Genomic DNA, 19670 nt, shown 5'->3' with positions numbered 1-19670 from the left:
ACTGATTAGCTACAAAGCTCTTTGGGATATCGGGAGGTTGTGAAAGGTGCTATATAAATGCACCATCAACACCTTTAAACATCACACCCTGTCCCAGCTGTTGACCTGACTGAAATCAGCTATCAGATCCTGACTGGACATTAGGCTTCGCTGTCTGAGAGGCCCCAGTGCTTTGTCAGGTGATGTTGAAGAAAGAAGTGCATGAAGGAAAGAAAGGTGTGTCATTTTATCTCACCCCTTTGCCTCGCCTTCACTCGGTGCCGCCTCATTACAACCGCCTATCAAGATTGTGCGCTAACTTGGGCCCTAAACATCCAGCCATTCCACTTGGTATCAAACTTTGGTGCATTGCTCCCAGCCACCTTACATGGAAGGAAAAAGTGCAGCTGTTTACATATTGCCTGTTCGTGCTATTGAAACATCTCAAGTCATCTCAATTCATTTTTGCAATGTGAGAGTGACTGGAAAGTTCAGGGTTTATTGCCCATCCCTAGTTGTCCTTGAGAAGGTTGTGGTGCCCGATTGCAAAGTTGCAGTCTGTACAGTGAAGTAATTCCCACCACGCTGTTAAGTAGGAAATTCCAGGGTTTTGACCCAGCAGCAATGAAGGAACCATCATGTACCATAGATTGCACGTATAAGTCGAACTTCTGAGGCTTCAAAAAATCCTTCCAAAAACAGAGTTTGACTTATACACCAAGTATATAAAGTGAACCATTGGTGTTGGTGCAGGAGGGCCCAATTCCTTTCGTCGGTTGCCATGTGCTGTCTGCTCTGTGTGGGCCTGTCTTAAACTTCCGCACATCTGCTAGGCAACGTGATCCATACTTGATCCCATGTACTGACTTATAACCCTAAATATGTATCTCTGAGCTGAACAATCGAATCCAACTCCTAATGCAAGTATAGCTCTAAACATGCATTTATTATCTAAAAAATGGGGGCTTGGCTTATACGCTGAGTGTAGGCCTAACTATGTATTTTGGCGTTGAAAACTGGGGTCGTCTTATACATCTGGTCAACTTATACCCCGTGATCTACGGCATGTTATTAGGACTGTGTGAGACTTGGTGGAGAACTCAACAGTGATGGTGCTCCCATACACCTGCTGCCTTTATCATTCAGATGCTGGAAATTGAGAGGTGATGCAAAAAGAGGTTCACTTCACACAGTGAATCAAGTGGAGCAAGTGTTTTCTGGAAAAGCTGCAGTCCTGCGGTAAGCTAAAGTGACACACCTATCGGTAATACTTGCTGAGGGAGGAACGTTGACCAGGACACTGGGAAAGCTTTAACACTAGGCGTCTTAGCTCAGTGCTCAGTCCAAGAGACAAGGTGCAGAGCTCCTAGGGGCAGCACCAACTGCACCGACCTAAGTTGGAGGTTTGCCTTCAAACAGTCTGAAACTTACGTTGCAAGTGTATAAAATAAGCGGCCACTTTACTTGTGGTTTTGAGGACAACTAGTGGTTTCAATTTATGAAAATAAATGATATTTTTTGCTTTCCTTTCCTTTTCACTAGATCATTGATGCTACTCTGAAAGGAAACTGTTCTCGCTTCATGAACCACAGCTGTGAGCCCAATTGCGAAACTCAGAAGGTGAGAGGACGGAACCACGAAGGGTCTGATGTGGTTATACCAACTCTATCGCTCTCTCTCGCTCTCTCTCCTCACTCCTTCGCTCTCTCTCGCGCTCTCTTTCTCGCGCTTTCTCTCTCGCGCTTTCTCTCTCGCGCTCTCTCTCTCGCGCTCTCTCTCTCTCGCGCTCTCTCTCTCTCGCGCTCTCTCTCGCTCTCTCTCTCTCTCGCTCTCTCTCTCGCTCTCTCTCTCGCTCTCGCTCGCTCTCTCTCGCTCTCGCTCTCTCTCCCTCACGGTCTCTCTCTCTCGTGCTCTCTCTCTTGCGCGCTCTCTCTCTCTCGCGCGCTCTCTCTCTCGCGCTCTCTCTCTCTCTCGCGCTCTCTCGCGCTCTCTCTCTCTCTCGCGCTCTCTCTCTCTCTCGCGCTCTCTCTCTCTCGCGCTCTCTCTCTCTCTCGCGCTCTCTCTCTCTCTCTCTCATCCTTGCTGTTCCCCTGATACACCCTCAACACAGCCCCCTTAAGCTCCAAGGGACACAGACTTGAATGGACGTGCCAGGTAACTGGTTTAGTCATTCACCACCAGATCTGGCTGGATCACATAAAACACTTTTGGGTCATACTCTGGTCTGTTAAACCTGCTCACAATTCCAGGATCATCCTGAAATGCAAAGATGTCCCTCCGCTTTTTTCTACTGCAAACCATCTTCTTAAACCCCTCTGTCTGACTCCTCCCCCCTCACCTCCAAAAAGAAGTGTGAGGAACTCATGGATTTCTTTGTCTGTAAGTGCACACATGTGGCTAGTGGTGACCTATTGAACAACACAGGATCAGAAGGTCCCAGTTCTGCACCCAGCTAGAGAGGGGAACATTGGCCAGAGTCCTGACTCCTGGAAATGATGCAGAGCAGGCTTGAGGGACCGAATGGCCTGTTCCTGTTCCTATTTCTTAAGTTCTTATGCTTCTTAGAAAATAAGAAAGGAGAAAAGATTTGCATTTATATAGCAACTTTTACAAGCTCAGGAAGTTGGTTGCTGTTGTGATGTAGGAAACTTTTGCTCCCGCAGATAATAATGTGATAATGATCCATTCAACAGCCCCTGACACTTTCCTCCCTTCCACTAGCCAAACCAACCAAACTTCATTTAAAGCTGCACCTCTACACCATCCCCCAAGCCCTGAACTCTCATATTTCTCTAGCTTCTTCTTTCATGCCCTCTCTGGGCTCATCTTGTCCATGAGACCCACGTCCTGTTCCCTCAATCCTATTCCCATTCCTGCAGCTAATCGCCCAACTTCCCCTCCTGGCCCCCATGTTGGGTGGATATTTTAACAGTTTTCTCCCTCTTCAGGTGTTGTCTCCCTCCATTTTAAATCTGCCGTCATCACCCCATCCTCAAAATTCTTGACCCCTTGGTCCTTGCAAACTATCATCCCACCTCCAACCTCCCTTTCCTCTCCCAAGCCCTTGAAGGTGTTGACACCTCCCAAATCTGTTCCCATCCTAGCCACATAACTCCAATTTTGAATCCCTCCAGTCAGGTTTTCTCCCCTGTCACAGTACCGGAGCAGCTCTTATCAAAATTGCAAATTACATCCGATGTGACTGTGATAAAGGGAAACTCCCCCCCCACCCCCCCCCCCACAACCCCTCTGTCCTTCTTGACCTCCCTGCAGCTGTTGACACAGTTGGCCACACCATCCTCCTCCAACCCCTCTTCTCTGTCATCCAGCTGGGTGGGACTGCACTAAACTGGTTCTGTTCTTAACTATCTAACCACGTTTACCTCTCGTGTCCCCTTATTTCTCCTCTTCACGCTGCCCCTCAGCAAAATCACCCAAAAGCCCAGCATCATTTTTCACACATATGTTGACATCACCCAGCTCTACCTCACCATCACTTCTCTCGACTCCTCCACTGTTGTTAAATTATCAGACTGCTTATCCAACATCAGTACTGGATGAGCAGAAGTTTCCTCCAGTTAAATATTGGGCATGTCGCCTTCGATACCTGTTCCCTAGTCACCGACTCTGTCCACCTCCCTGCCAACTGATTGTGGCTGAACCAGAATGTTTGCAACCTTGGCGTCCATGTCTGATCCTGAGCTGAGCTTCCAACCTCATATTCGTGCCATTTCTGAGACCACCAATTTCCACCTCCATAACATGCCCCAACTCTGTCCTGCTTCAGCTCATCTGCAGCTGGAACTCTCGATCATGGCTTCACATCTGGGTTTGACTAATCCAACTCACTTCAGGCTGGCCTCCCACACTCTACGCTCCTCAAGTTTGAGGTCATCCCAAACTCTGTGTCGCCTGCATCCTTACTTACTCCAAGCTCTACTCACCTATCACCCCTGCGCTCACTGATCTTCATTGGCTCACAGTTAAGCAACACCTCCATTCTAAAATGCTCATCCTTTGTTTTCAAATTCTGCATGGCCTCGCCCTTCCCTGTTTTGGTAATCCCCATCCAGCTCCCAGATATCTGTGCTCCTCTAATTCTAGCCTCTTGAAGCTGCCTGATTTTTAATAGTTCCACCATAGGTGGCTGTGTCTTCAGCTGCCTAGGCCCTAAGCTCCAAAATTTCTTCCATAAATCTCTCCGCCTCTCTACCTCACCTTCGTTCTTTAAGATGCCCCTTAAAACCTACACATTTGACCAAGCTTTTGGTCATCTGCCTTAATGTGTTACCTGGTGTCAAATTTTGCTTTATCATGCTTCTGCGAAGCACCTTGGGACATTTTATTATGTTAAAGATGCTGACTAAAGATAAGCTCAGTACTCCGATTTACATGGCATATCCATGTGAACGTTCACCTTGTGTGTTTGGTGATAAGCATTAATGTGCAAGTATTTCTAACTGCTCTGAATGTTTTATGTCATTGGTTACTGAATGCTGGTTGATGCTTGTTAGGTAGACAAACACCTGTGAAGTACATTTTAAATCTATTGTGTGAGGCATTTTCTACTAAAATCAGTGCATTTGGTTAAAATGGTGTCACTGGTCAGCTAGTGATTTTGTTGGATAACATTGCTCTAATCGATAAAAGCAAAATACTGTGGATGCTGGAAATCTGAAACAAAAACAGAAAATGCTGGAAGAACTCAGCAGATCTGACAGCATCTGTGGAGAGAGAAACAGAGTTGACGTGTCGAGTCCATATGACTCTTCTTCTGAATTATACATTGCTCTAATCGACACTGACCATGTACCCATGAAGCAGTCTGCTGGGCTGTGCAGACCTTTCTTAAACTGCTCATGTGCCTCATCGAGAAAATTGACAAGTCTGGTGCTGCTGGATTTCAAAAAATAAGTGTCACCCTAGAATGGATCAGAGAGGTAGCAGGTCGTGAGCCTTCACTGCGGCGTACAGTGTGCTCCTTATAACTCGGGGCCCTTGAGAGTCAAGCAAATGTGAGTTCGGAGTTGTGGTGCAGGAAGTCTGTAATATGTTTTCCCTTCCCTGTCCCTAAAACTAGATAAGTATCAGTCAGAAAAGAACATAGGCTATCCCAACACGTTGCTAATGTTGAATTGTGAGTGAGTCAGTCATCTTTTAAAAATACCTTGCATTTAGATCGCACCTTTCAGATCCTCCTGATGTCCCAAAGCACTTTACAGCCAATGAATTACTTTTGAAAAGTGGACACTATTTCAGCATAAGGAGTAGCAGCTCAAAGCTGGGAGTCAGATTGACAGCCTTATCCTGTAAATGTGTGTTTTGTTGTATCTATAATATAGAGTCTACTGATGTTATATCTCCTGACATCTGTGTTCTTTCTAGTGGACAGTAAATGGGCAGCTACGAGTCGGATTTTTCACAACTAAGACAGTTCCAGCTGGGACAGAGTTGACCTTTGATTACCAGTTTCAGAGATATGGGTAAGAACTGTTCAGCAGGGCTGTTTACACAGCCAAAATGCCTCCGTTTTTACTCCACTTGTGTGGTCTGTCGATATTATATCACTGGCGCACCCATGGCTGCAGTGTGTACTATCCATAGGATGACCTGCAGCAATTCGCCAAAGGTTCTTCAGCAACCCCTTCCAAATTCGCAGCCTCCATCATCTAGAAGGACAAGGGCAGCAGGTACAGGGAAAACAGCATAACCTCATAACTCTCCCCTAAGTTACACACCATCCTGACTTGGACAAATATCGCTGTTCTTTCATCGTCACTGAGTCCAAATCCTGGAGCAGTATGGGCTGCCAAGAGCTCCAAATGTACTGTAAATGTGACATCACAAATATGGCTGCACTGAGGGACTGTGCCTTTGAGTGTAGCGGTAATGTTACTGGGCTAGTAATCCAGAGCTCGGGAGTTCAAATCCCACCATGGCAGTTAAGTGACTGTGAAGTTGTCGAATCTGTCATAAAAGCCCAATTGGCTCACTAATAACCCTTCAGGGTAAGAAGCCTGTTGCCCTTACCTGATCTTCCCCATATGTGACTCCAGTCCCACACCAACATGGTTGACTCTTAACTGCCTTTGAAGTGGCCTAGGAAGTCCCTCTATCAAACTGTTATCAGGGGTGGGGTTACACACCTCTGGTCTACGCTATCCTGTAGTTACTGGTTGCGTCAGTTGCCTTAAACCCCTCTCCGAGTCCTCCGTCCTCACCTCAACAATGCATGCCAGGAGCTCATGCACTTCTTTGTCACTAAGATTGAGACCATCTGATCAGCTGCCTCTGCTGCTTCCCTCTCTTCCTTCGTCCATCGGGCCAAACTTCCTTTAAAGTACCAACCCCCATCCCTGCCTAGCCCTGAACTCACATCTTTCTCTAGTTTCTCTCCTATTTCCCTGCATGCCCTCTACAAGCTCCTCATGTCTATGAGACACCTCGTGTTCCCTCAACCCTATTCCCACTAAACACTGACTACTCAACTTAGCCTTCTGGTCCCTAGGTGAGCTGATGTTGATAGCAGTTCTCTCTCTTCAGGTGTTGTCCCATTCCCCTTTAAATGTGCCATCATCAAAAAAAAACCTTTGTCCCTCCATCCTTGCAAAAGACCACCCCATCTCCAACCTCCCTTTCCCCTCTGATGTTCTTGAACATGTTGCAATTCCCAAATCCATGCCCATCTTTCCTGGAGCTCCATGTTTGAATCTCTTGAATCAGGTTTTCACCCTGCCACAGAACTGAAACAGCTCTTAGCAAAGCCGCAAATGACATCCTGTGTGACTGTGACAAAGATAAACTTTCCCTCTTCATCCTTCTCGATCTGCCTGCAATCTTTAACACAGTTGACCACAAATTCATCCTCCAATGCCTGGGAACAGCAGCACCCGGAATTTCCCCTCCAAGTCACTCACTATCCTGACTTGGAAATATATCGCTGTTCCTTCACTGTCGCTGGGTCAAAATCGTGGAACTCCCTTCCTAACAGCACTGTGGGTGTACCTACACCACATGGACTGCAGCGCTTCAAGAAGGCAGCTCACCACCACCTTCTCAAGGGCAATTAGGGATGGGCAATAAACGCTGGCCTAGTCAGCGAAGCTCACATCCCATGAACGAATTTAAAAAAAGCTGCATGAGACTGCACTCACCTGGTTCCATCCCAATCTATCGAAACATAATCAAAGAATCATTGCAATGGTTTCTCATCCTGTTCCCCCGGTGTCCCCCAGAGATCTATCATTGGTCCCCTCCTACTTCTCATCCGCAATGCTTCCCCTCAGCAACATCGTCTGAAAACAGGTCAATGTCTTGATGACACCCAGCTCTACCTCATCATCACCTCTCTCTCCACTCCTTCACTGTTACTAAATTATCAGACTGCTTGGTGGACTGGATGAGCAGAAATTTCTTTCAGTTAAATATTGGGAAAATTGAAGCCATTATCTTCGATCCCTGCCACAAACTCCACTCCCTAGTCACCCACTCCACCCCACTCTTTGTACCTGTCCAAGGCTGACCCAGACTGTTTGCAGCCTTAGGGTCATGTTTGACCCCTAGATGAGCTTCCAGTCAAATAACTGCCCATTTCCACCTCCGTTATGATGCCCAACTCCACTCCTTCCTCAGCTTATCTGCCACTGAAACCCTCATCCATGCCTTCGTTACCTCTAAACTTGACTATTCCAATGCTCTCCTGGCCGCTCTCCCACTTTCCACAAATTTGAGGTCACCGCAAAATAGGCTGCCTGTGTCCTAACTCCCACCAAGCCCCGTTGTGTCCACTTAGCTACATTAGCTCACAGCTAAGCAGTGCCTCCATTTTAATATACTCGTCCTTGTTTTCAAACCCTCTGTGACCTCGCCCCTCCCTATCTCTGTAATCTGCTCCAGCCTCACGACCCTCCAAGATATTGGCACTCCTCTAATTCTGGCCTCTTGTGCATCCCCAATTTTAATTGCTTCATCATTGACGGCTGTGCCTTCAGCTACCAAGGCCCTAAGCTCTGGAATACCCTCCCTAAATTTCTCTCCCCAGACTTGGTCATCTGCTATAGTACCACACGTGGCTCAGTGTCATGTTTTGTTTTGTAATGCTCCTGTGATGCACTTTGTGACATTTTACTATGTTAAAGGTGCAATATAAATATAAGTTGTCATCGTTGGTTTTTGGCATACTTCTGAAGGTAAGACAGATTAATTAGCTGCATTGTACCCCGGTGACGTGTCTATGGTTAGACCCTAAGCTTGTTACTGTTGGATATTTTTATATCCCTGACTGCAGCAAGGAGGCTCAGAAATGTTTCTGTGGATCAGCAAATTGCCGTGGGTACCTGGGCGGTGAAAACCGTGTCAGCATCCGGGCTGCCGGAGGGAAAGTTAAACTAAAGGACAAGGATCGGTCCCGGAAGAAAGACTCTGTGAGTATCGCTTTAAACTACCTGTGGAATGACTGCTCCCATACGAATTGCAGCTTCCTTTTCTCCTGCCCCACCACCTTTCCCAGTTTCCTGCCCTTTCTCCCCTGAAGTTGCCGAATCGTGTTGAAGCCCAGGGGTCCCACCTCTGCAAGTCCAGAGACCCTCTAGTGCCTTACACGAGTGTCATTTCTTTTCCATGATTCGTGGGCGGTGTGTGAGAGTAGGCTCTTCAACATTAGTGGAGGCGAGGCATTACAGTGGTTGCGCTACTGGAGGGTAATGCAGATCCATACCAGAAATCGACAGTAACCTAGGGGCTAAAACGAGTGAGGAAATTGGGGAAATTAATATCAGCAGGGAAAAAGTATTGGAGAAACTTAAGGGACTAAAATTCTACAAATCCCCAAGACCTGATGGCCTACACCCTAGGGTTCTAAAAGAGATAGCTGCAGAGGTAGTGGATGGTGCTGGCTATAATTTTCCAAAATTCCTTAGATTCAGGAACGTTCCCACTAGATTGGAAGTTGGCAAATGTTACACCGCTTTTCAAAAAAGGAGGGAGAGAGAAAACGGTGAACTAGAGGCCAGTTAGCCTAAAATCAGTTGAAGGGAAAATGCTGGAATCTTATTCTTAAGGACAGAAAAGCATAGTATGATTAGAACAAGTCGACATGGCTTTACTAAAGGGAAATCCTGTTTGACAAATTTATTAGAGTTTTTTGAGGATATATCTAGTAATGTAGATAAAGGAGAACCAGTAGATGTATACCTGGATTTCCAAAAGGCATTCGATAAGGTGCCACACCAAAGGTTAATAGGCAAAATAAGGGTGCATATCGTTGGGGGTAATATATTAGCATGGGTAGAGGATTGGTTAACGGATGTTAAGAGAGTGTATATAAACGGGGCTTTTTCAAGTTGGCAGGCAGTGAATAGTGGAGTGCCTCAAGTGTCAGTGCTGGGGTCTCGGCTATTTACAATCCATATTAATGACTTGGATGAAGAGACCGAGAGTGATGTATCTGAGTTTTCTGATGATACCAAACTAGGTGGAAAGGTAAGCTGTGGGGAGGACGCAAAGAGGCTGGAGGAAAATATAGGGAAGTGTGAAGTTATTCACTTTGGTCATAAGAATAAAAAAAAAACAACTTTTTTAAAAGGTGAGAAACTTGTAAGTGTTGATGTTCAAAGAGATTTGGGTGTGTGTTGGTACAAGGAACACAGAAAGTTAGCAGCAGGTGCAACAAGCAATTAGGAAGGTAAATGGCATGTTGGCCTTTATTGAAAGCGGATTGGAGTACAGGAATAAAGAAGTCTTGCTACAGTTGTACAGGATTTTGGTGAGACCACATCTGGAACACTGTGCAGATTTGGTCTCCACGTTTAAGAAAGGATATACTTGCATTGGGGGCAGTACAGCAAAGGTTCACTAAATTGTTCCCTGAGATAAGAGGGTTGTCCTATGATGAGAAGCTGAGTAAATTGGGCTTATATTCTGTGAAATTTAGAAGAATGAGAGATGATCTCATTTAAACCTACGGAATTCTGAGGGGGCTTGATAGGGTGGATGCTGAAAGTTTGTTTTTGCTGGTCGAGGAAGCTAAAACACAATGGGACACAGTCTCAGGATAAGGGGTCGATCATTTAGAACTGAGATGAAGAGAAATTATTTCACTCAAAGGATTGTGAATCTTTGGAATTCTCCACCCCAGAGAGTTGTGAATGCTCCATTGTTGAATATATTTAAGGCTAGGATAGACAGACTTTTTGCTTCTCGGGGAATTAAGGGATATGGGGAGCGGGCAGGAAAGCGGAGCTGAAGCCCAAGATCAGCATCATCGTACTGAATGGCAGAGCAGGCTCGATGGGCTGTGTGGTCTACTCCTGCTCCTATTCCTTATGTTCGATTTCCACCATTCCAGTTCGAGAATTTGAATTCTGTTTTATAAATCTAGGAACAAACTGTTGGTAAGTGTAGCACCAAAATGTTGTTCTGGCTGGGATCAGTTAGCTGCACATGGTCCAGTTTTGCCCGACCTTGGCCTGTGGAGTTCAGTGCCACAGCACGTGGCTCCTTAACGCTTTTACCCACCCCAGGGGAGTCACACAATTGATGCTTTCTCCTTAACCTTTCATCTCCTGCGGTGCCACAAGTTTACATGCTTCCTTTTAACTGGAATGAATGGTTGGGAGGTTCGGGCTGGCGAGGGGCTCCGGCACTACCCTCTTATCATGGTGTGGTATTAGTCAAGCCATGTGATCCAGCTCCTCTTTCCTCTCAATTGTCAGGTGGATGAAGAACTGGAGGCCTTCCTGGAGAACGGTGACGGACTCTGTGACTCGAACCACGTGCTCAGTTTAACTCGACTGATGGTCCGGATAGAGACTATGGAGCAGAAACTAACCTGCCTTAAGATTATACAGGTAACTGAGAGACGGCCTTGTAGTAGTGGTAAACCATTATAACCAGCGTAAAACGTCAAGCTTGATGTCAATCCAGAGAGAATTGCTAGCTCCGAGTGCTGGATGATGGCAATGTATCCTCGTCCTGCATTCACTCATTGGTAAACCATTCGTACTCTAATCACTGAGACCTTACTTACTGGTATTTACTTTTCCAAATGCAAAGTGAAGTCATGGGAACAGTAGTGTAGCGGTTATGTTACTCGGCTAGCAATTCAGAGTGTGGGTTCAAACCCCACATGACAGTTTGAGGATTTAATTCCAATTCCGGAAATAAGCTCAAAAATAAAAACAAAAATACCTGGAAAAACTCAGCAGGTCTGGCAGCATCGGTGGAAAGGAGCACAGTTGACGTTTCGAGTCCTCATGACCCTTCAACAGAACTGAACTGTTGAAGGGTCATGAGGACTCGAAACGTCAACTGTGCTCCTTTCCACCGATGCTGCCAGACCTGCTGAGTTTTTCCAGGTATTTTTGTTTTTGTTTTGGATTTCCAGCATCCGCAGTTCTTTGTTTTTATCCCGGAAATAAGCTACTGTTTTCAGTAAAGGTGACCATGAAGTTGTCAGATTGTTCTTAAAAATTCTCCTGGTTCACCAATGTTCTTTAGGGAAGGAAACCTGCCATCCTTACCCAGTCTGACCTATATGTGACTACAGTCCCCATGCCAGTGTGGTCAGCTCTTAGCTGCCCTCTGAAATTATCCAGTAAGTTACTCAGTTAAAGCAAACCACTACTAGCAGATCTAGAACACACAGAACTCCCTAACTAACAAATTGTGAGAATACCTTCACCACATGGACAACAGCAGTTCAAGAAGGTGGCTCATCACCACCTCTTAAAGACAAAATGGAAGAAAAGGTCAACACCATGGAGAGGAGATTGGCAGACTGAAAGGGTCTTTTAATACAAGATGTTAAATGTACGCATTTATTTTTTCAGAACACACACTCACAGAGTTGCTTGAAGTCCTTTCTGGAGTATCATGGACTGTCCCTCCTGTGGATCTGGATGACCGAGCTTGGTGATAGCCGGGGGAGCTCCAGCAACAATATTAAGCTTCAAACTGAAGTAAGTTTGAGCTAAGGATTCGTACACTCCCACAGGGAATGTTGGAGTGAAATCTGTTGTATCTGATTGAGTGGGGAAGCTGCAATGCTTGCCTTCCACCAGCAGAGTGAGCTCTAACATTAATATGGGCGCTTAAAATGGCACCAAGTGATGTTGGTTGGCCCCACAGCTTACATTGAACGGGATTTAGAAACTTCTTTTTGTGTGGATTTTGTGTTTGTCTAAGGTAAACAATGCCAATGTTGGAAAACTGGACTCACTATCAGTGTTGGGCATGCATTGATAGTTGTTTTCCTATCTTCAAACTCATTCTCAAGAATGGAACGATTTGCAGGCTGATGAACAGTATTTAACAGGATGCAATGTGAAAGCTTCTTCCATTGCAGTAATTATCTTACACCAGCCAATAAGGTGCTTAGCCCTTTACTGCTGTGGGAGCTGTGGTAGTAATGGGGTTTCTGGGCTCCCTTAATCCATACAATGAAGAGGTGCCACCAACAATCACCAAATTCAAGTATCCCACTCGATGTCTTCCCAGAATTCGGAGCCAAAGCTGCGGTTTCATGGAAACGTAGATTTACAACACAGCTTATTCCCACCTCCCATCTTGGTCCATAGCCTTGTAGTGACTTTTTGATCACCTTATCTACCTTCAGGGATTTGTGGAAATGTGCTCCAAGGTCCCTTTGTTCCTCTGCACTTTATAGAATCTCATCTATTATACATTCCCTTGTTTTGTTTGTCCTCCCCAAGTATGTGTTACCTCGCTCTTCTCCAGATTGACTTCCATTTGCCACTTTTGTGCCTCCGTGACCAGTCCATTGATATCTTCATGTAGTCTACAGCTTTCTCCCTCACTATCAACTATATGGCCAATTTTCATATTATCTCTAAGCTTCTTAATCACACCCCCTACATTTAAGTCTAAATCATTAATATATACCACAAACAGCAACGGACCCAATACTGAGCCCTGCGGAACCCCACTGGAAACAGCCTTCCAGTCACAAAAATAACCATTCACCATGACCCATTGCTTCCCACTGAGCCGATTTTGGATCCAACTTGCCGTATTTGCCTTAGATCCCAAATACATGTAGACTGCGTCAACTATGCCAACCTAATTGACCCTCCATACTTTTGAAAATTCAATCAAGTTAGTTAGACACGACCTTCCTTTAAAAATCCTTGCTGACTCCTCGATTAATCCGTACTTTTCTAAATATCGATTTATACCATTTCTTAGAAATGTTTACCAATAATATGCCCTAGTCCTCTTGCCTGGACTGTCTAGAGCAGGGATTGTACCCTGCACCTTCTAACTTAGAGGTGGGAATGTTACCACTTAGATAAAGACTCAATGCAGCACATATTGGTCAAGAGTGGATGCAAAGTAAAACTCAACCAACGCTGCCCCATCAAACACCTGGGAGTCTTTGATAGAACAGTGCAGAAAAGTTTGCCCTAATTTACATCTTGCCAGTGGCATACCTGACCTGGGAACGGTGTAGAGGGAGCTTTACCTTTCACCTATTCCATGCTCTACGTTCCTTTGGAGTATGCAAGACTGTGCTGAGCAGGTTTTTGAACACCCAGAAGATGGCTGTAAAGTAGAGGGATCCGGACAGATAGTGCTGTGCATTTTCTGCTTTTATTGTAGAGAAAGTGTTCATTTGACAAACTCCACCTCGGTTAGAAAAGGACCATCAAATATGACAGCACAGAAGGAGGTCGTTTGACCTTTCATTGGAAGAGCTGTTCAATTTAGTCCCACACTATTGCCCTTTACCCTTAACCTTGCAAATTCGTCGCCTTCAAACACGTTGCCAATATTCTTTTTGAAAGTTCTTATGGAATCTAACTCCATCATCCTTCCAGATCTTTGCACCCCTCTGTGTGAAAAATTCTTCTCATTTCCATTCGCTCTTTTGCCAATTATTTTAAATTTATGACTTCTAGTTACTGACTCATTTGTCTGAAAAAACCCCAACTTCTCCCATCCCTCCACAAAACTCAAGTCCCTTGTCCCTAGTATCATCCTGGTAAACCTCCTCTGTAACTTCTTCAAGTCTTTGACATCATTCCTAAAAATGTGCTACCTAGTTGGAGGGAGAGGGACTTACCAAGTGAAGTAAAGTCAACTGCTGTCTTTCTCGGTACTGGATCCGAAGTTGAAAGATTGCAAAAGAAGTTGGCCTTTATTGGGAATTCTGAGAGTCTTGGCGGTGGGAGGAGAGGTTTTACTGCAAAGCTAAAGTGGAGCTCCCAGGGCCCAGAATACTGGACCACCTCAATATGGTACTGCTGTAACAGGGAACCAAGATAAAAGTACAAAACATTGAGAGTTAAACATAATGAATTGTAACTGGAGACCAACTTGGGGTCCTTCAATTTACTGTCGTCAAGTTGAAATGTGTAGGGTAGGTGAAGCAAAGCTTGGCTTTTTCAAAGGAAGACCAAGATTGCTGAGGAATTCTACCTTTTCCCACAGGCGAGTCCCTATCCAACTTGATCGATGTTGGAATGAGGGAGCAGCACTAACTAAAGTTGTTGTTTACTTGTCTTCACAGATCATGAAGACCCTGGAGCTGTTACCAATCTCCACGAAGAACATGCTGGAAGAAAGCAAGCTGCTGCCCATCATTCAGCGTTGGGCCCAGACAAAGGCATCAGCTCCCCAGGTCAGCGAGGCAGACGGTTATTCAAGTGAAAATACTTCCCGTGCGCAAACACCACTGAACACGCAGGATCCCGCGCTGAAGCAGAGCGCTGAGGCAGATAGCGACCCCCCCAAAAAGCTGGTGATGAAGAGGCTGAAGATCATGAGTGAGAACAGCATGGACAGCGGCCTCTCGGACACGAGTAAAGCCTCCGACGGGGAGATCGAGGTCAAAGAGGTGAAGGACGAGATTGTCACTACCGTCGAGCCGTCGCCGTGTCTCCCGCTGGACGAGGAGGAGCCGCCGGGCGAGGTGCCGGCTGACGACGGGGAAGCCCAAGAGACGGATTCCGCCTTGAAATCGGCCAATGGGACAAAGCTGGAGGAGGCGGCCTTGGTGGAAACGCCGTCACAGGACGAAGAAGAGGGTGTTTCTGACGCAGAGAGCGAGCGGAGCCAGGAGCAGCCTGGTAAAATCGAAGACGTGAGTGAGCTGGCGATGAAGCTGCTCGATGTTTGGAAGGATCTGAAGGTGAGCGTTAGCACGTGAAGGGGGTTAAAGTTGAAGCTAATTTTTGGAAGCAATATTTCGGAGGGCGAGTGGTCAACAGGCCCCTGAGGGTGGGAGCAATCAGTATTGATTCAAACAAGTACAAAATAGGTCAGTTGCTTTCAGTAACTAACACCCTGGGATTCGAGATGTGACATGGTAAAACATAGCAAGCTTGGGAGGAGTAGGTGATTTTGGATTAGATTCCTTAAGTTCTGCACCACGTGAATTTCCCTCACCTCATATCTGGCTCTGTTGTAGACTAATGTACGGAGATAGATCACTGTAATTAGGCAATAACTCTGTTATTGTTGCATTGTGCAACGACCAGGATGGTAGATGGCAAACTAGATAGATTCAACATCAAAGTGGCAGAAAGTAAACTGGCTGAACAGTAAACAGTGAAAGAAAAGGCAGATACTTTCTTTTATCTTCATAGGATGTGGGATGTGGGCGTTGCTGGCTAAGCCTGCATTTATTGCCCATCCCGAATTGCCCCCGAGAAGGTGGTGTTTTTTTTTATTCGTTCATGGAATGTCGGCTTCGCTGGCTGGGCCAGCATTTATTGCCCATCCCTTGTTGCCCTTGAGAATGTGGTGGTGAGCTGCCTTCTTGAACTATTGCAGTCCATGTGGTGTAGGTACAGTCCATGTGGTGTAGTTACACCCACAGTGCTGTTAGGGAGGGAGTTCCAGGATTTTGATCCAGCGACAGTGAAGGGACAGATATAGTTCCAAGTCAGGATACTATGTGGCTTGGAGGAGAACCTGCAGGCAATGATGTTCCCATGCGCCTGCTACCTTTGCCCTTCTATGTGGTAGAGGTCACAGGTTTAGAAAGTGCTGTCGAAGAAGTCTTGGGGTGAGTTACTGCAATGCATCTTGTAGATGGTCCACACTGCTGCCACTGTGAACCGGTGGGGGAGGGAGTGAATGTTTAAGGAGGTGGCTGGGGTGCCAGTCAAGCAGGTTTCTTTGTCTTGGATGATGTCGAGCTTCTTGATTGGTGTTGGACCTGCACTCATCCAGGCAGAAGAGAGTATTCCATCATATTCTTGGCAAATCCTGTAACTTTGGATGAATTATTTTACCAATTGTCTTTTCTAGTCTAGCAGTTCCAATGTTCCTCTTGGTTAGTGCCCAAGAGGGTCTTTAGAGGGTCTTTTTTACCCCACAAAGAAGTCCACAGTGATGAAAGTTACTGACTCAAAGCACAATATCATTAAAGAATAACTAGCAAATCTCCCATGATGTGGCTCAAGTGGGTTATGGGATGTAGCGGGGCCACAGCACTACTTGCCCCAGCTTGCAACTGCAGCGTGACATGGCCCTGTTTACATACAGATCTCCAGAAAAAAAGCTGCTGCTGATAGGAGCCTTTATTCAGCATTCATGTAAAGATGTTGTTGGTAAGTGCTAACAGCAGGAAGTAAGGTGGGCGGATAGGAAACTCGCACATAATGGAAGATTTTAAGGGTCAGACCCCTCGAAGCTCAATGGGTGAACGCCCTGCCCAGTAATGAGTCAGCTACACCAGGTTTGATCCATGGTCTGGACTGAGTTCACTCCTCTCAGATCAGGGTGGCAACTGGGAAGCGAGAATTAGCTTCGATTCAACTGGACAAATGAGAGCATAAAAAACAGTCAGGGCACGTTTCTCCCCATCATTATTCAATGCAACATTCCCTCTAAGCTGAACGGCTGTGCCGCAGTTGGGAATGTGCCATGCAAAGCAACAATTTGTATTTGTATAGCACCTTTAACATAATGAAATGTCCCGAGGTGCTTCACAAGAGCATTATAAAACAAAGTATGACCACGTAAGTAGATATTAGGTCAGATGACCAAAAGCTTGGTCAAACAGGTTGGTTTTAAGTAGTGACTTAAAGGAGGGAAGGGAAATTGAGAAGTAGGGAGGGAATTCCAGAGCTAGACAACTGAAGGTACCAGTGATGGAGCAGTTATGATTGGGAATGTGGAAGAGGCCAGAATTAGAGGAGCGCAGATACCTCGGAGAGTTGTGGAGTTGGAGATTACAGAAATAAGGAGGGGGCGAGGCCAGGGAGTGATTTGGAAACAAGAATGAGAGTTTTAAAATCGAGACTTTGCTGGGAGCCATTGTAGGTCAGCCGGCAGATGGGTGATAGGGAACGGAACTTGCTGCGGGTAGCAGAGCTTTGGATGACCTCATGTTTGTGGAAGGTATAATGTGGGAGACCAGCCAGGAGGGCACTGGAATAGTCAAGTCAGAGCCATAGATGAGGGTTTCAGCAGCATATGAGAGAGACAGGGGTGAAATCAGGTGATGTAAAGCAGGGAACAACAGACAATGCACAGGAAACACTGCCTTTAAGATGCACGCCATGCAGCAATCTTAGAGGGACCATGCAGTACAACAAACTGCTGTGCACAGCAAGAAATTAGATGGAACATTGATCCTGTGCTGTCCAGTGCTTTTGTACAGGAAAATGTGAAGCCAGGGTCAGTCTCCATTGTGATGCACCCCATGGTTGGAGAGCCTGTTAACAGTGTCTCCGAGGCCAGTTGGGGTTATGTAGTTAAGAGCTTGTCTGGACTCCTGTAGGAGTTATGGGGAGAGTCAGAGGTGGGGAATGTGCTGAATGTTCCATGTAGTGAGTAAGGTGTTTGGACCATGTCACTACCTCCATTCCTGTTCAGTGATGTAGCTGTAAGCCTGTTGGACCTTCTGTCAACCTTAAGCAGTAGGCTGTGGGTTTGAGTCCCATTGCTAAGGTTTTAGATCTCAGTCTGGGCTTGCACTGCATTGTTGAGGGAGTGCTACATTGCCACTCACAGTTGTGATGTTCCCATTGGTTGGCAAGTCGATTAACGATGTTTCCTAGGCCATTTTTTTTCTTCATTTTTTGATGGGATGTGCTCAGATTACCAGCTTAAGCAGCATTGAGGAAAGTATTGTTTTGTGTTCAGGGCCCTACTGAAGTGCAATGAAGTAGTCTCCCGTTCTTAGCTAACAGGGTGATGCATGTTTCTATTTCATTCTTTCATTGGATGTGGGCGTCACTGGCAAGACCAGCATTTGTTGCCCACCCCTGATTGCTCTTGAACTAAGTGGCTTGTTAGGCCATTTCAGAGGGCAGTTAAGAGTCAACCGCATTGCTGTGGGTCTGGAGTCACATGTAGTCCAGACCAGGTGAGGACAGCAGATTTCCTTCCGTAAAGCACAGTAGCAAACCAGATGGCTCTTTACAACAATCAATGATAGTTGTCATGGTTGCCATTACTGAGACTAGCTTTATATTCCAGATTTATTAATTAAATTTAAATTCCACCAGCTGCCATGATGGGATTTGAACCAATGTTCTCCATAGCATTAGCCTGGGCCTCTGGATCACTAGTTCAGTGACATTACCACTACACCATCATCTTGCCAAATTGGGAGTAAGTAGGAAAGATTAACATTCCAGCCTTGAAGGAGTGCTGCATTGCTACAGGAGGATGGAGCATAAAAACAGGGAAATCTTGCTACAGCTGTACAGAGTGTTGATGAGACCACCTCTGGAGTACTCCGTATACCTTTGGCCTCCTTATCTAAGGAGTGATATACTTGTATTGGAGGCAGTTCAGAGAGGGTTTACTAGGCTAACTCCTGTGATGGGGAGGCTATTTTATGAAGAAATGTTGAGCAGGTTGAGCCTGTACTCATTGGAGTTCAGAAGACTCAGAGATGATCTTATTGAAACTTGTAAGGTTCTGAGGGGGCTTGCCAGGGTAGATACTGAGAGAATGTTCCCCCTCTCACAGCAATCTAGAACTAGGGGGCACAGTTTCAGAATGAAGGTTCTCCCATTTAAGATGGAGATGAGGAGGAATTTCTTCTTTCAGAGTGTTGTTAATCTTTGGAACTCTTCCCCAGAGAGCAGTGGAGGCTGGGTCATTGAATATATTCAAGGCCGAGTTAGACAGATTTTTGATCTCCAAGGGAGTCAAGGAAGGAAAGTGGAGTTGAGGCCATGATTAGGTCAGCCATGATCTTATTGAGTGGCAGAGCAGGCTCATGGGCCTAGTCCTGCCCCTGTTCTTCATTTTCTTATGTGTGTGCCTTTCTGCAAATGAGAAAGTGTTAAACCGAGGCCTTGTCTGCCTGTGCAGGTGGATGTTAAAGATCCCACGGCACTAATTTGAAGAAGAGTAGGGTAGTTATCCTGGTATGCTAGCCAACATTTATCTCACACGCAAACATAGATTGCGATTTTTTTTTGCCTCAGTGCCATCTGTGGGACCTTGCTCCGTGTAAAATGGCTGCTACGTTTCCTAAGACACCAATCATCAATTGCAAGAATAACTAGCACTTTTAGATTTGACTGATATAAATTCCTGTTTCTAACGTTGTTATCTTTGTTAATCAGGAGGTGTACAGAATTCCCAAGAAAGATCGAAGCCAAACAGAACGGGAAAGTATTGGTGCGTATGAGGGAGGCTCCCTCACTTTTATTTACCCTTTGATTACCTTCTATTTCTGGTATGTAATTTGTGCCTTTGACTGC

The 19670-nt window shown here is 45.7% G+C and overlaps 1 protein-coding gene across 1 annotated transcript in view; it reads left to right on the top strand.

Annotated features, from left to right (window-relative positions):
• setd2 (SET domain containing 2, histone lysine methyltransferase) overlaps positions 1 to 19670 on the top strand; it is a 116174-nt gene that overhangs the window by 64622 nt on the left and 31882 nt on the right. Inside the window, exons 8-14 of the mRNA XM_078540858.1 lie at positions 1522 to 1599; positions 5365 to 5462; positions 8267 to 8402; positions 10692 to 10826; positions 11808 to 11936; positions 14507 to 15127; positions 19533 to 19587. Of these exons, the coding sequence (XP_078396984.1) occupies positions 1522 to 1599; positions 5365 to 5462; positions 8267 to 8402; positions 10692 to 10826; positions 11808 to 11936; positions 14507 to 15127; positions 19533 to 19587 (1252 nt within the window). The remainder of the gene's footprint in view (positions 1 to 1521; positions 1600 to 5364; positions 5463 to 8266; positions 8403 to 10691; positions 10827 to 11807; positions 11937 to 14506; positions 15128 to 19532; positions 19588 to 19670) is intronic.

Source organism: Cetorhinus maximus, chromosome 4 (assembly GCF_964194155.1).
Source record: "Cetorhinus maximus chromosome 4, sCetMax3.hap1.1, whole genome shotgun sequence".
Classification (NCBI taxonomy): Eukaryota; Metazoa; Chordata; class Chondrichthyes; order Lamniformes; family Cetorhinidae; genus Cetorhinus; species Cetorhinus maximus.
Note: the sequence above shows the minus strand (reverse complement) of the source record. Positions and strands in the feature narration are given on the sequence as shown.